Raw genomic sequence first — 16,405 nt, forward strand, 5'->3', positions numbered from 1 at the left:
CTCCCAGTCCTCTGTCACTAAAATCAATGGGTGTGTTTACACAGAGAGGGGGAGGACCATCTCCTCGCGCAGGAAATGAAGTGAGAGAGGGGATAAGCAAAAAGATGTGGGGAACAATTGATCTCTCAAAGCAGAGAGTCCCAATTATAAGTAGCCTAGTTACTTTTTAGCGGTGGGGCAAAAAGTAATCAGATCTGTTCCTTAGGAAACAGTAGGCTACTAATGCAACAATGTAAAATACCCTACTCCATTATAAATTAAATTCCTGCATTCAATTTCCTAAAAGGATTTGCTGCAAAATGTAGCCTACTGAAAGACAAAAACGTGTCAAAAGTAAAAGTAGGCCTAGGATAGGAGGATAATCAACCTCAACTAGACAAAGCCAAGCCACTAAGATTGCATATAAAGATTATTGTGACCCATCCACCATTGTGTCCCTGAGCAAGACACTTAACCCCTAGTTGCTCCAGAGGCTTGCAACCTCTGACATGTATAGCAATTGTAAGTCGCTTTGGATAAAAGCCTCAGCTAAATGAATAAATAAATGTAATATATAAAACATTTATGAAGCAGTAAAATAGCTCCACCTTGACCATTTGGTTTGAGCATCAATAATAAACTCTGACAGGGGTTATTCTGCATAATGAGTGCTTTTGATAATACCTCTGTAGTATTACTTACTAAAATGTTGAATACAGAACCTATACTTTTAATGAAGTATTTTTAGTGTGGCATTGCTACTTTTACTTAATAATGTGATCTGAGTACTCCTTCCAACACTGCTTTTTTTAGACACACGTGATTCTGGAGGAAGGAAAGGAATATTGCCTTATAGCCAAGATGTGCAGATGTTATGGCTAGGATCCAGTTTGTCATCAGGGCCCACCGCAAATAAAATGAATTGTTTGTGCTATGCTTTTGTGGAGAAAAAAACTACAGTGATACATTTCAAAACAATACCATACAATATCATATATGAAATACAAAAATGTTTGGCTGAGTGTCAACAAACTCACCACTGACTGCCATGAATGGTAGTCTTACAAGATTACAAAGGCATTGTGGTTTTTGGTTGGGGTAGTTTAGAACGGGAACTTCAATTTTACTCCTTGTGTGAGTCACATCCGTGGCGCTTGTTAACAGTACTTTTGGCTGTGACTAAACTCTTCACTGGACCCTTGAGGCTATAATGTTATTATTTTGTTTTCATGTGTAGTGTACTTATGTTGGGGTATTTGGAGCTACTCACATCCAGTTTCCTTTCCCATCAACTGTTTTTATGAAGAAGGAAATTACACTATTGCTGTAGCTTCAATAATAAAGATAATACAACACAGTGTTCCTTAGAGAACTGTATTTAGTTGGAAAGAAAAACTCATTATCGTAGCCTTCATACTAAGACTGGAGAGACATCTAGTGGACAAAACATTTCTAGGACTGGAAGCTGGAATTGGAGGAGTTACACAGACTGACACAGTTAAGAAGAGAAAAGTGCAACAGAAAACGATTTATTTAAATAATAACCCTTATGTCTGGTTAACATTGGCTTTACTTCCTCATTGTTATAATGTAATAAAAATATATAATGATGTCTGCTAAATTAACAATTTTTTATTTATTTAAATATATCAGAAAGCATTGTATTATACCAAATAAGAAAATATTTTATGTTATATTGGCTGCGCATGAACAAATAGCCTAGGCCTATATGTTGCTTTTGTTTGGCAAAAAGTAATTTACAGATATGTTATACTTACATAATTACATTATTAATATTAAAAATGATAAACCTATTAAACCTCTTATGAACAAATTCAACTTTAACTTTAAGATAAAGACTAATTATAAGTGGTATTTTTTTATTTGACAGTTGATTAATAAATATTATGATGTTTCATGTATCAATTAATTTACTTTTCAGCAGAACAAAAATGTTTTGTATACTCAGCTTTGGAGCAGTACGTCCTGACCTGATTGTTTCATGTATGCAAACAGTTAATAAATGAATGATAGAGGTATGTAAAGAAAATAATCTTTATGGCAGTAAATGCTTCATACATGTGACGCGAGAGACAGCTAGTGGACAAACTATTCCTGGGACTAAAATACTGTTGATGGGCACAGAATGAGCAGATAGGCAACATGCAAAACATATGTAATGGCTGCTCGTTCATGTTCAACATTTCATGCCCGCTGTCAAAAAAATGCAGAAAAATATCTTGTTTTGTAGATCGATGCACTTTTGATGAATGACAGCAGTGGTCAGTGAGCGCTGACAAAAACATTGCATTTCCTGCGACTGTACTTCATAATAAAAGTCAACCCGTGTTTCGCCAGTTAAATGTTTTTAATGTGAAGCTGCACCAGTAGAAAATGTTCGGTTTGCATTTGTAGTAACTTAATACAGCACGCCCCCCCAGAAATGTTGCCAACGACACTTAATTCGTTATATTGCAAATATATAAATATTAAAATACTTTCATCAATGGACCATCGGCTCTGTCACCATTGTGTTACCTCATTCGGCGATATGTAGCCTGGTGACTACTATACATACATTTAAATGAAAATCTTCGAGATTGTTGTATGTTGGACAAAAACACATTTAAATACAATGTTAATTTTTAAAGCAGGAGTTCCCCTTTAAATATTTGCACAAACTTGACTTCCGCATGTGAAGACCCGCCCAGCTCCCTCATCCTACTGCTGTCTTCTTCCAGGTCTTGTGACTCTACTGTATTATTTCAACATGAACGCTACTCTGAAGTTTACACTACTGTTGCTGGCTTTTGGCTTTAGCCAGGGGCTGCAGCCCGACTACATCGAGGAGATCGAGGAAGAGGCTGAGCTCGTAGCACAAGATTCAAAATACGGTTCTCTGTGGCCTCTGCCGCAGAAAGTGCAAATCTCAGAGGTGTCATTCAAGTTGACCAGCTTCAGGATTGTTGATGCTAAACAGTCCTCCGCAGGCGCGAGCTGTAGCGTCCTGCAGGATGCGTACAGGAGGTAAGAAGCTGTGTTTTATTCAGTCTGGTTGTTTAAAGGAAGGTTTAAACTGTGTACGTGACGGTTTTCGGTCCCCTTTTTCTATTATGAGAAAACAAACCGCTGTGATGCATTCAGGGACCTGCCACCGCATGATAAACAGGGTTTCCCCTTCTCTGTGTATCTCAACAGGTATTATGCATACATGTTTGGCAGTGCTAAAAAGCAGGGCCTGAACAAAAGCAGGCGAACAGGTCCATCTGAGCTGACAGAGCTGCAGGTGTGGATCACATCACCTGACTCTGAATGTGACGTTTTCCCCAGTGTGACTTCTGACGAGTCATGTGAGTCTCTTCCTCATTGGTATCTTGTTTTTATGATGGTAGAATGTAACTAAGTACATTTACTCAAGTACTGTAATTAAGTGCAAATTGGAAGCACTTAAGATACTATACTTGACAATTTCCATTTTATTTTACTTTAAACTTCTACTTTTACTCCACTACATTCATTTAACAGCTTTAGTTACTTAACAGATTTAGATTTTACAGACAAAACATTGTAATTGCTAAACTGCGCAATTTACACATTAATGAATGTCACAGGCAACATTTTTCAGCACAATGAGTACTTTCACTTTTTCATACTTTACATTTACTTTACATTACTTTTACTTTACTGACATTTTCAAAACAGGACTTGTAATGCAGTATTTTTATGTTGCAGTGTTGCAACAATAAATTATCTGAATACCTCCCCTGCTTCTGTGGAAATGGAAGTTGCACACTGTTATCTGAAGGCCTCTGCTGATTGGTTATAGTATTTATCTGTTGCTACTTCAGTTTTTTCTTTGTTTAGGTATAAGCCCCCAAAATATAGACACTATATAATATATAGTTGTGGAAAGTAACTTGTGAGTACATTTACTCAAGTACTGTGCTAAGTAGGTGCTACTATATACTTCTACTCCACTACATTTCAGAGGGAAATATTGTACTTTTTACTCCGCCACATTCATGTGAAAGATCTAGTCATTACTTATCAAATAAATATTTTACATTACAGAAACACATAAGCTTGTAAAATACAATGCATTTTTAAAGATTGAACTAGAGGCTTGTGACCCCTTACAAAACAGCAGCTGTAGCTGGGGCCCCTTGTCACATTTAAGATGTCTATGATTGTTTGCAGTTTCACCCAAGTTTTCCCTCTAAGCAGCTCATATGGTTATAATTTAAATTTTATTTAAAACTGTTTTAGGCCCAAAGAGGTAAAATTATCCAATATCTCAAAAAACAAATTAAAAAAACAGTGTTTTATCTTGTTTCCTTTTCCACTAATCATCTCAGGATCTCCACAGTTTTATCTTGTGACTTCTGACCCCAAACATCAGAAACACTCAACAAGCTGTATAAAAAGTAGTTTAATCTAGTTCCACCAGGACCAACTACAACCGTAAAATGCTGCTTACACACTGATGCAAAAGTCAATCTTATAATGTAACATAAAGTAACACTCTTTTACCTTTTGTTGCTTGCTGATAATAATTCTGTACTCTTTCTTGTGCAGACATGACTGACTTGTAGTATTTTCACATTGTTGTATTTGTATGTTTTACTTAAGAAAAGGATCTGAACTTGGATAATATGGGGCATCTATCTGATTCTATCTCATACTATATTTTACAACCAGAGATAGGGGGTTTACTTATTACTTAACTGTGGAATTCGGGATTACCTGGACAGTAGATAGGATTAACACTGTTAATAGACTAAATGTTTAAAGCCCCCCAGAGTGCTTAAGACCCTGACTTTAGTACCATAATAACCACCTGCCAATCCTTAACAACACTGACTATGCACATGCAACTGTTTGTGTCCACAGATGAACTGTCAGTCAATCAGCCATACGCTGTCCTGAAAGCACCAACGGTCTGGGGAGCCCTGCATGGTAGGATGTTTTTGCCCGTTATTGTACCATTACAAAGCAAATTCTGCAATAGGTTTGAATCTAACAGTTTTAAAAATCCACCAAAATCCACCTTTTTTTTTTTTTTTTAAAGAAAGTGCTTGTTTTGTTGGACCAGTGGTCCAGAACCCAAAGAAGTCCAATTTATAATAATATAAAACACAGACTAGCAGAAAGTCCTCAGAAATTAGACAATGGAAACAGAGGACCTTTTGACATTTTGTTTCATAAATAGCTTAAAGAAATAGTTAAATATTTACTGAAATACTCTTAATCGCTTTTGATGATGAGCTATTTTTTTCCCCGTTTCTAATTTTTATGCTAAGCTAAGCTTAGCTCCTGTCTGTTGCTTCGTATTTAACAGACAGACCTGAGAGTGGTATCAATCTTCTATTCTAACTCTCAGTAATCCCCAAAATGTCATATTTTCTTTCATGTATCAAAGCTGTTATTGAATTTTTTTTTTTCTTTTTTTCTCTCATGTCGATCAAATGATTATAATCACTTCAGCTCTACTCTGGGCCATTACAAACACATGATCACATCTAAAAATGTATGTGTAAGGTATATCACTGCATGAAATTGTATGTGTAATATGTGCATGCAGAAGGTGTTGTGTTAAGATGCTATGTCTGATGTGGCAGAGCATACTTACTGCAACTCACTGCAGTATAACACTAACACTCGGTGTGTGTGTGTGTGTGTGTGTGTGTTTGTTACTGTGGAACTTTGCTAATGTATCTAGGGTGCTTTATCAGGTAACAGTTGCTTAATTTTATGGAAGCTTAAAAACTTCCGAGAACTTTCCATGATTACGTACAACGTGTTTACTTTGCATCACATATTTTGTTTCCATTGTTTTTAGGTCTGGAAACTTTCAGCCAGTTGGTATTTGAAGATGAATATGGAGCTGTAAGTGATATAATTGCTTCTGATGTTTTATTCATGAGGATATTTTGTTGAATGAGACAGGCTGTTTTTTAACTTGGTATCTTTTTAGAAAAGCATCAATTCAACGACAATCAGTGACTTCCCCAGATTTGCACATAGAGGCATCTTACTGGACAGCTCTCGGCATTTCCTGCCCATTAAAGTTATCTTGGCTAATCTGGTACGTTAGTAAGACCATATATTTTTGTTTTTCTCATTTTTGATGTTTTTATGTTTAATTCTTTTTTCTTTGTTCATCCACACAGGAAACAATGGCAATGAACAAATTTAATGTATTCCACTGGCACATTGTAGATGATCAATCCTTCCCTTACCTGAGCCGAACATTCCCACAGCTGAGCCAGCAGGTCAGTCAGACTGGTTATCGATGTTAAATGGCAGCAAAGACAAGTACAGTTTTTCATATTAGGACTTTGTATTTGTCAAAATCCACCAAAAAGCTTGGTCGTTAAACTGTTCACAGGGAGCTTACCATCCGTACACACATGCGTATACACCTGCTGATGTAAAGATGGTGATTGAGTTCGCCCGTCTGAGAGGCATTCGTGTTATCCCAGAGTTCGACACTCCGGGACACACACAGTCTTGGGGCAAAGGTGAGCTTTGCAAGTTTTGGTAAAGAGAAAGAAGACACTCCCGTCTTTTATGATTTCTTTATAAATAAATTACTTTTTTCATTTTCCTGGAAGCTCTCAGCAAGGGTATCTGAAAACAATAAAGCATGAAAAACGCACATCTACTCCACGTCTTTTCCTCTCAGGCCAGGCAGATCTGCTCACACCCTGTTACTCTGGCTCCAAACCCTCTGGCACCTTTGGACCAGTGAACCCCATCCTGAATACCACGTATGACTTCATGAGCCAGTTCTTTAAGGAGATCAGCACAGTGTTTCCCGATGCTTATGTTCATCTGGGAGGCGATGAGGTGGACTTCAGCTGCTGGTGAGACTGTGGACACAATGTTAAAAAACTTCTCCTCTGCATCAAAGACTAGACAGTAGTTAATATCGGCTGCTGTTTTTTTGCTCTGCAGGAAGTCCAATCCAGCCATTCAGAAGTTCATGGATCAGCAAGGCTTCGGAGAAGACTACACCAAACTGGAATCATTCTATATACAAAAGTGCGTTGCTCATTTTATACTGAGGTTGGTTGGTTGTTTAGTATCTTTTATACAAATGAGAAAGAATCTGATTTTCTTTTTTTATTTGATAGACTCTTAGATATTGTCACCACCACCAAGAAAGGCTACATTATCTGGCAGGAGGTCTTTGACAATGGTGTTAAGGTAACTAGACTTTAAAATGCTAACTAGACCTTGGCACTTTGGATTTTGGGCAACATTTTAATGTTTGTAAGTACTTTATCACCATTCTTAGGTCATTTGTGTTTTTTTTGGTTTTTCATTCTATGTCATTAAAGGAATACTTTGACAATTTGGGAATTATGCTTATTTGCTTTCTTATAGATAATTAGATGAATGATTGAAACTACTCTCATGTCTGAATGCTAAATATGAAGCTATTGCCAGCAGCTAGTTAGCTTAGCAGAAAGCTAGCCAAAATATAATATTGTTAATTAATAAGCTTGCTGGTAGAGGTGCTGGTATGCAGATTTTGTTGTCTTTGGACAGAGGCTAACGTTAGCTGTTAAGATAAGCTAACTGGCTGCTTATGGTAGCTTCATATTTAGCATACAGACATGAGTGGTATCACTCTTCTCATCTAACTCTCAGCTAGAAATCAAATAAACACATTTCCCAACATGTCAAAACTATTCCTTTTACCAAAACCACAACTCCTGTAGAATTTAACCTAAGCACAGTAGCTTGGTCTGTAACTATTTCAGCTAAAGGCAGACACAGTAGTGCATGTGTGGATCGGAAGCGGGTCTAATGAGGAGATGAGCAAAGTGACAGAAGCAGGGCACACCACTATCCTCTCCGCCCCATGGTACCTAGATTACATTAGCTACGGACAGGACTGGCAGAAGTACTACAGGGTTGAGCCACTCAACTTCAACGGTCAGTTCTCATGTCGAATAATTTGTTGGGGGAAAGCTCTGATTTAGGCTTAGCTTAATGAGGCAAAAAAAACACTTTTGATTTTGTTCAACAGGCTTATGCTTGAAAACTGCACAGTTGTGACAAGGAGTGTATGTCAGATTGACAGACTTGAAGTGAAGATAGGGCAGTGTGGTTGGCGGATTAAGATGTTTCTTTCATGGATTGATGGTTCACCACTGTGGAGGACCAATTCTGGTGTAGTTGAAACAATAACCCAGTAAGCTAAATACACAAATCAAACAAAGTAAATAAACACAATGACTAAACAATGTGGCATGACAAGAAGGTAGACGCTTTGTCTTGGGTGTCCTGGGTTCAAATCCGCCAGCCATTAGAAAATAACTCAGGCTTGGTCCTGCATAAACCTGGACCAAGACGGAGATTAGGCTGAACCATTTTCGGCTTCCAAACACTTCCTTAAAATGTTACCATGCAAATTATGTGGCATTGAATATATAAAGAATATAAGTAGAAGTAAAGACACAAAAGACACATCACTGTCTGAAATGAACTCGGAAACCATCGAAGGCTCTGGAATTTTTGCCTTCATTCCTCCCGCCATTTTTTCTTTTTATTATGCTGACACTGATACTTACGTGTATGTGCATGTATGTGTGCTGTGTAGCTGAAACCAGACACACTTATCCACGTTTGGAAAGGAAACCAGCAGCAATACCAGAATGAGATGGCAAAAGTTACATCATCAGGGTACCAGACCCTGCTGTCTACTCCCTGGTACCTGAACCGTATCACCTACGGCCAGGACTGGCAGGGCCATTACAAGGCCGACCCACAGGATTTCAATGGTTTGTGACTTTCATTCCCCTGCCCATTTCGACAAGTCATTTCCTGCTTATGCTGGGTTGCTTTTTTCAGTTTTTACGTAAGGTTGTTGGGACTTTGCCTCGCTCATATGATTCAGTTTTATTGTTCTGTTGTTGGTGTGACTCAGATTTTATTAGCGGTTATGTTGACTCGACAGATCTAAAATGTTTTGAAGTTGTCACTCCTGTGCAAATGTGCAATGTGTAAGCCTGTCGAATGAACAGAGGGACCATATCTTAATATTTTGCTATCAGAGGGGAGAAAAATCACCATTGAAATGTAATTAAAATTAAACATTTTATTTCATTTATCACTCCAGTCCAGTGGAGATTCTCTGGATGTTGTTGAGGCTCCTGATCACATCAAATATTACTTTTTAAAAACAGGAACTGAAGAACAAAAAAAGCTTGTGATTGGTGGAGAAGCCTGTTTATGGGGAGAGTTTGTGGATGCTACCAACCTGACACCCAGACTCTGGTATGGCTCATGTGATGCCTTAATAAACTCTTATCAGAAAATTTATGTATTTTGAACCTTGTCACATCACATGACTGTAGACTGCTTTTTTAAAATTTATTTTTATTCTTCCCTCACTCCCAGGCCTCGTGCAAGTGCTGTGGCAGAGCGGCTGTGGAGTGCCAAGAATGTGACGGATATTGGCGATGCCTACAACAGACTGTCTATGCACCGCTGTCGTATGGTGGAGTAAGTATCTGACGTCTGTTTAAACTATTCATTTGCATGTACATCAGTACTAGTCTTTTTTTTTAAATCTAACAGACACACTATGGCTATTGTCAGATACTAAACTATATTTTTCTATCTAAGGCGCGGCATCCCAGCTGAGCCATTGTTTTCCAGCTACTGTCGCCATGAGTACAAAGGTATCTGAAAGCAATTGAAGGGTTGGCCAAGGGAACAAAAAAGGGAAAAGAAAGCAAATCCATATACTGTTCACTTCCTGGTTGTATTTTAAACTGAGAAACCAAATGCTAAACTGCCTTTTTAGATGTCACTTGTAATGATGCTCTGAAATGCATCATCCTTTTTTCAATCTGCTCTTCAGAACTGTTGATCACATCTACTGTCATAAACATGTTGATTTTATGAATGCATTCTGTTTTTTATTGATTGTGAATAAAATGTTGACATTTTAGTTGTTAGTCTGGTGTTACAGGCTATTTTTCAGTAGTCAAGTCTGATATTTACTGTAGGTCCTGGAAATGTAAGTTAGCCATGCCCCTCTCTCTCAGAAGGCCATTGTTCCCATTGATGAACAGTTTCACAGTGTTGAGAACAGCAAATCACAGCAGACCAGCCATTCTTTTAAGGAGGGTGTTCTGGTCCTGGGGGTTCATGGCCTCGTAGGTGTCCAGCTCCAGGGAGAAGGTGGCATTGCCGGATGTCAGTGTTCGCAGGATGGTGGAATAGCCCTTTAGAAAGAAACGGGTATGAATAGTAAATAATTGTCAGTGTGACTCATTAAACTGCAAACAAAATGTCGAACGAATTGGATGTCATCTCACCATCATCTCAGCCAGGGGCACAGTTGCTAGCAGCACCTTGTTGTCGTGACGACTCTGGATATCGCGGACGGTTCCTCGTCTTTGGGCCAAGTCCCCCAGCACAGTGCTAAGGTGTTCCTCCCCGACAGTCACCTCCAGTGACATCACTGGCTCCAGGACCTGACCTCCTGCTAGCTTCAGGGCCTGCATCCAAAGATACAACTGGCTTATCGAATAATAACCCTGTGGTTTACAGTAATGACAGTAAGCCATATTGGTTTACCTTAAGCATGCAGCGTGACACACAGGCCGACACCATGGCAGGAGACGTTCCTGGTTCCATGTTGACACTTTGGATCAGTGTAGATACACCCAGTAAAGGATAACCTAGCAATGGACCTAAAGGTGGAAGCAGGCATTGAAAACATTTGCATTTCAGTGGGTTTGGTTATACAATACAAAATGGGCAAGACATGTTTGCAAGAGATTAAATTTGTTTTGTTCAATGATACCTTGGAGAAATGAGCTATGTACTCCATTTTCCACTGCCTCTTTCATTTCTGGCGATAGCTGCACCCCGAGGTCCTCTGTGAAAGCTAATTCGCATGAGACACCTGTAGAGATGTCCACAGGTCTGACGGCCAGCTCCACTGTCACAACATGCCGTCTCTCCCCAACAGTACGGTCCAGCGTATCTACATTATAAGATAAGCAGAAAAATTCATACGGGAAGAAAACAAAATTTGGACAAGTACAATATGTAATTAAATAAACTTTATTTATATAGCACCCTTTTTAATACAGGTTACAAAGTGCTACATAGTTGACATGTAGCACCCACCAGTAACCTAATTTATAGATTAAAAAATGTGTGTTGTACCTGTGGTAGAGACCTCACGGAGAGTAGTCTCCCTGTAAGCAACCTGTAGTGGTCCAAGGTGAGTTTCAATGCCATACTCTCTTCTGATTCGATCATGGATGATGTCAATGTGCAGCTCTCCCATCCCACACAAAATGGTCTGAGGATGGAGAGTGACAGACATTTATTTGACTCATTGCGGCAAATGCACTGACTGAAAGTCCTGGCTAATCCATTGATGGTATTACCTGGCCAGAGTCAGGGTCAACCCTGACTTTAAGACTGGGGTCTTCTCTCTGGAGACAGTTGAGTGCATTCTCAAGATCTTTCAGGAAAACAAAATACAATATGTGATTAAGTACAAGCTGTAAAACATGAGTAAGAAATCTATAATCACTGTCACTGACCAGCCTGTTTGGCCATGGTGGGCGGTTCTATGGTGCAGAAGAAGACGGGGTCAGGGACCTCCACCCCTGAAAGGACCACACTGGCATGTTCGCCGCGCTTCTTCTCTGCCCTGCCATCACTTTGGGCTCGGCGGGCTGCAGCTGCTGCTGAAGCTTTAGATGAAACGATGGTATCCCCTGTGACTGTCTTAAGCGAAATTGGAAAACAAACCTTTTTGATTGGAAAATCTTTAAAATAGCAAATAAGGAATGTGATGCGTGACGCTGTACCTGCTTCAGTCCAACAGTCAGAGCGATGTTCCCCGCTGTCATTGAGGGAATTTCTACATGCTGGTCAGCAAACGGCACCAGCAGCCTGCTCATCCTCTCACTACACACAATATGATAGAGTAAGTTTCAACATATACAAATGGTTTTGGTCAAAACTGATTGGTAGGGCAGAGGTCGATCAGGGTTGCATAGATGTAATGGAAACTATGTACATGCTGTTCCTGTTGATGTTGTGGACAGCAGTCTGAGGTTTCAGAGTTCCAGAGTAAATCCTAAGAAACACCATTGGACCACGCTGCTTGTCGTGGAGAACCTTGAAGGCCAGAGCACACAAGTCATCCTTATACCACCGCCTGTAGGATGATGAACATGAGGTTAAGGTCGGATAACAATGAACAAATGTACATAGAAACATATTTTTATAAAGGCATTGCATATTCATCAAAAAATAATTCTAGCATGATTGTAATTTTTGCTTATTTCTTTCCATCTTGCATCCATTTCAAATGAATTGCAACAGTCTACTTGTGTGCGTCTCAGTAGAAGATATTTATAAATCAGTTTTGAACAACTCCTCAGGCTCTTTCAGAGCCATTAAATTCCATGTGACAGGGGAAAGTTGTTTAACGATCACCAATGTCATCCTATTAAACCCCCCCCCCCAGCATTGCTAATGAGACAGACATGTGTCTTAATCTCCTATCACTGCTTCTTTGATGTTTGTATTTTCCTCTCCAAATAATTTTTTTTTTTTTAAATACTGACATTCTCTGTGGCAAACTTCATCTCCCAACCCAGTCAATAGACAAACAAAGTTTATTTCCTCTGCAGCAGTCTGGAAAAATCTAATTGAAGCAGAAAATAAAGCCTGCACAAAGAAGAAAATGGCAAAGAATAATATGCTAAAAGCACTGAAAAAAACTTATTAGAATACGGAGCCTGGCCCAAAAACTCCATTCATGCGTCTTAACTCAGTGTGAGAACAGTTCTGGTCTGAATTAGTTTTAGGTTAAAGAATTCACTCACACCAGGTCGTGGTGCCGTTCGTTGGGGGCAGGCAGGTAGGCGGTGATGGCATCTAAAAGAGGCTGAACACCTTTGTTTTTCAAAGAACTCCCACAGAGTACCGGGACGCCTTTACGGGCCAGAGTCACCCGCCGCACAGCCTCCTGTAGCTGAGGACACATTAGCACTGTTTAATCTGTATTCACAAGGCACAATGCTACTCTATAGGGGTATATTGTAGTTCCATGCAATGCAGCACTTACTTTGATGGAGGGAACAGCATCAAAACTTTCACTAAAATCAGTCAGCAGTAATTCAGCAAACTCATCATCGAGATCAGCAACCTGTGATTGAGAATAGAAATATATACTGGAGAACACATCTTGGACATATTAACATTTCAACATTAAAAACTGTCAATGTTGCTGTAAATGTTATGACATGTACCTGCTCAATTAAAGCTGTCCTGGCCTCATTGACCTCCTGCAGGAGTTCTGGCCCATCAGATTGGTCAAGAGGTTTGCTTTCAAACATTCTTCCATCATCTCCCATAGATCTTAGCTTCCATATTATCTTCTGGTTGGTTAACAAGTCAACCACACCGGAGAAGTTTTTGCCACTGCCGACAGGAATCTATGAAACAGGATGGCTCTCCATGAGACAACTAAATGAAGTGATGACATACTCCCATTAGGCGTTTAGGTTTACTTTCTTTGTGTAGTTAGTTTTACGATTGAGTCATTACAAATTATACAGTAATAAAAATACATTTTGATTTCTTGGCTTGTTATTAATAAGCCTGATCTGTGCAAACCTCTTTTTAGTATACTAATAATCAGAGCTTTATTTACCCCTATGCCTATTCCTAGCACAAGTTCATGTTATTTTATTGTCACATGCACAACAATTACAGTGAAGCGGCAATTAAATTCACTCACTGAACAATATGTAAAAAAAGAAAATCGCACAAGTAAAAAAGAGATTCTAAGACATAAGACATAAAATAGTGCAGAAGTTAAAAGATAGTGTATTTAAAAAAAAAAAAAAAAAAAAATATATATATATATATATATATATATATATATATATATATAATATGGTAGGCAGGTGTACAGTAATGATAAAATGAATAAATCCTAATACAGACAGCTGAAGAACAATGATTGCTACTTATTTCAGTATACCTGCAAGAGGACTGGATTGGCTTTCAACTTCTGTTTTATGCTCTCAATGGAAAAGCGTACACTGAAAAAAATTAACACAGTTTCTAGTTAATTTTGGAAAAACAAGAAAAAAACATGTATATGGTCAAACTGTTTATTCACTGACTTTGCTGCAGGCTTATCCATCTTATTCAGGAAACAAACGCAGGGAACATGGTGCTTCTCTGCTTGTCTCCACACGGTCAGAGTCTGGGCCTGTTGGTGTTTTCAAGGCAACAGATGCGACTGTGTTCAGAGTGTACCCAGTTATGTAACACAACAACATTTTAAATGCAAAAAGCAGTGGGCTAACCTCAACACCGGCAGAAGCATCAAACACAGCGACAGCCCCGTCAAGAACACGAAGTGCCCGCTCTACTTCGAGAGTGAAGTCAACATGTCCTGTAAACACACACACTCAGTGAGTCGCTGCTCCTTCTCATTTTCATTGTAATGTTTTCTTCCTGCATGGATGCTATTTCTACCTGGGGTGTCTATAAGGTTTATTCTATGACTTTTCCAATCAAACGTGACCGCTGCCGACTGTATGGTGATGCCGCGCTCCCTCTCTTGAGCCATAAAATCTGTGACTGTATCCCCATCGTCCACATCTGAAAGCAACCAATTAACAGAAATAAATGAAAGAGACAGAAACAAACAGGTAATGCATGGGTAAGAAAGAATTAACTATGTCCTAGGGCTGGGCAGGGCAATAAAACAATAATTATAATTATCGCAATATAATTTTCCCCCAAAACAATATGACAACTGTTTTGAATGTTCTATCTCAGACCTGTTTGTCATGTTCTGACTATAAAGAATCGGGTTTCTTCAACTTTCACTCAGGAGCAAAATTCAACCTTTAAACTTGAAAGAAATTATTTGAACTTTATCATGATAATTATCGATATCGAATGATCTGTAATTTTTTATTGTGATAACATTTTTGCCCATATAGCCCAGCCCTACTATGTCCACATCTTGTTTTAACCATCCTACACACCTCCTAGTGCTCTTGTATAGCCAGAGTAATAAAGCATCCTTTCTGTGGTTGTTGTCTTTCCTGCATCAATGTGGGCCATAATGCCGATGTTTCGGATCCTGCAGACACAGTGCACGGGTTATCACAGAGCCAAGAACACAGCTGTGTCTAAAGAGCATTTCACCTGACTGCAGAATACAATTACTTACTTGGATATATCAGGGTTGACCACAGCCCGCAATGATTTGACATCATCTATGACAGAGAACATACAGTATAACAATGATGATCTGACTGAATCGGTGATTCTAAGTGTAAGTTTCTATGACTGACTATGCTATACATAATATAACTGACTAAAGGACTTATAATTTAGTCAATACAATATACAAAATAATAACTAATGCACATCACAAGGTATAGAAATTCAATGTGAATGCAGTTCAGAAACCCCCGAAAAATATATATGTTGAGTTTCAGATTTCATTCTTGACCTTGCAAACCACCTTGCCATTAACAAAACAAATTCCATTTAGTTCATATCATATTATCTTCATCAGCAGATATTTATCTGATGACTTGATTTCTCGTAAGTGCTCAGAAAAAAAAGTGGTGAGTGCTTTTTCAACAAAAGAATTTTTAATAATTATGTAAGACTCCATAAAACATCTGTAAAACTTCAACCTTCTTAAACTTCAAACTTCTTACCTGATAAATAATTATAATTGATAAATAAATAAATAAATAATTCCAGTAAATTTAGTAAATATATATATATATATATATATATGCTTCACGAATTAACCAACGTCAGCACTGGTTAATCCTGGGTCTAGTTAGAAAACAACTTACCTGGAAGAAAGCTGTGATGTCTTTTTACCTGACAGCTCACTCTACATCTGCAGCATTGGAGCCCAGCTGTTAATAAATACCTTCCCTGTGAATGACAACGATCCTCCTATGAAGTCAGTCAACATGATTTGAACATAATACATCACTGACAGCCCTTAGCTTCACAAATTATATCTTACCCAAATCATCCTGCTTAATGTCGGAAAGGCTCTAACACGCATCTTTAGTGTCTGCTTATCTTCCAAGCCTTTTCCTCAGAATCATTTTGACATTTAGACCAACCTTTGAGGAGCAACACTGCGGTCAAAAGACTAACGTTAGAAGAGCAATGTCAGCCCACTTGTAACTGCTACACCATAACAATACAAAGGAGGGAGATTTATAGCTATAACCAGCAGATGAATACTAAGTTTATCCCATACTAAAGGCTTAAAAGTCCTACAAAACTCATATACAGCTGTCTAATGTCACGCTTTCTTAAGGCACAGCTCCAAAATACATCCCTAGGAACAAGCGTGTGGTTCATGATTCCG

At 38.6% G+C, this 16,405-nt stretch overlaps 2 protein-coding genes across 3 annotated transcripts; one reads left to right on the forward strand and one right to left on the reverse strand.

Moving 5' to 3' along the window:
• Positions 1 to 2,683: 2,683 nt before the first annotated feature.
• Positions 2,684 to 9,946, forward strand: hexb (hexosaminidase B (beta polypeptide)). 2 transcript variants are annotated; one of them, XM_038733734.1, is made up of 14 exons: positions 2,684 to 3,006; positions 3,178 to 3,329; positions 4,870 to 4,935; positions 5,819 to 5,865; positions 5,954 to 6,064; positions 6,150 to 6,251; positions 6,368 to 6,500; positions 6,665 to 6,845; positions 6,937 to 7,023; positions 7,116 to 7,188; positions 8,591 to 8,771; positions 9,177 to 9,267; positions 9,391 to 9,495; positions 9,619 to 9,946. In XM_038733734.1, exons 1-14 carry the CDS (start codon positions 2,750 to 2,752, stop codon positions 9,680 to 9,682), a joined length of 1,650 nt encoding a protein of 549 aa, XP_038589662.1. In that variant the 5' UTR covers positions 2,684 to 2,749; the 3' UTR covers positions 9,683 to 9,946. The 2 variants fall into 2 exon arrangements, with proteins under 2 accessions (XP_038589662.1, XP_038589663.1); XM_038733735.1 differs by lacking the exon at positions 8,591 to 8,771 and adding an exon at positions 7,749 to 7,923 and having other exon boundaries at positions 2,685 to 3,006.
• gfm2 (GTP dependent ribosome recycling factor mitochondrial 2) lies at positions 9,889 to 16,376 on the reverse strand. The gene is made up of 20 exons (XM_038733732.1): positions 16,052 to 16,376; positions 15,873 to 15,957; positions 15,230 to 15,275; positions 15,042 to 15,139; positions 14,524 to 14,649; positions 14,352 to 14,440; positions 14,166 to 14,254; positions 14,021 to 14,081; positions 13,284 to 13,469; positions 13,100 to 13,180; positions 12,858 to 13,006; positions 12,044 to 12,184; positions 11,832 to 11,931; positions 11,562 to 11,748; positions 11,403 to 11,479; positions 11,176 to 11,314; positions 10,808 to 10,990; positions 10,579 to 10,694; positions 10,317 to 10,499; positions 9,889 to 10,223 (listed from the first exon to the last, which is right to left on the reverse strand). Exons 1-20 carry the CDS (start codon positions 16,091 to 16,093, stop codon positions 10,095 to 10,097), a joined length of 2,307 nt encoding a protein of 768 aa, XP_038589660.1. The 5' UTR covers positions 16,094 to 16,376; the 3' UTR covers positions 9,889 to 10,094.
• Positions 16,377 to 16,405: the final 29 nt, after the last annotated feature.

This window comes from Micropterus salmoides, unplaced genomic scaffold (genome assembly GCF_014851395.1).
Source record: "Micropterus salmoides isolate LMB-PRFRI ecotype aquatic unplaced genomic scaffold, ASM1485139v1 Ms_hic_scaffold_20, whole genome shotgun sequence".
Taxonomy (NCBI): Eukaryota; Metazoa; Chordata; class Actinopteri; order Centrarchiformes; family Centrarchidae; genus Micropterus; species Micropterus salmoides.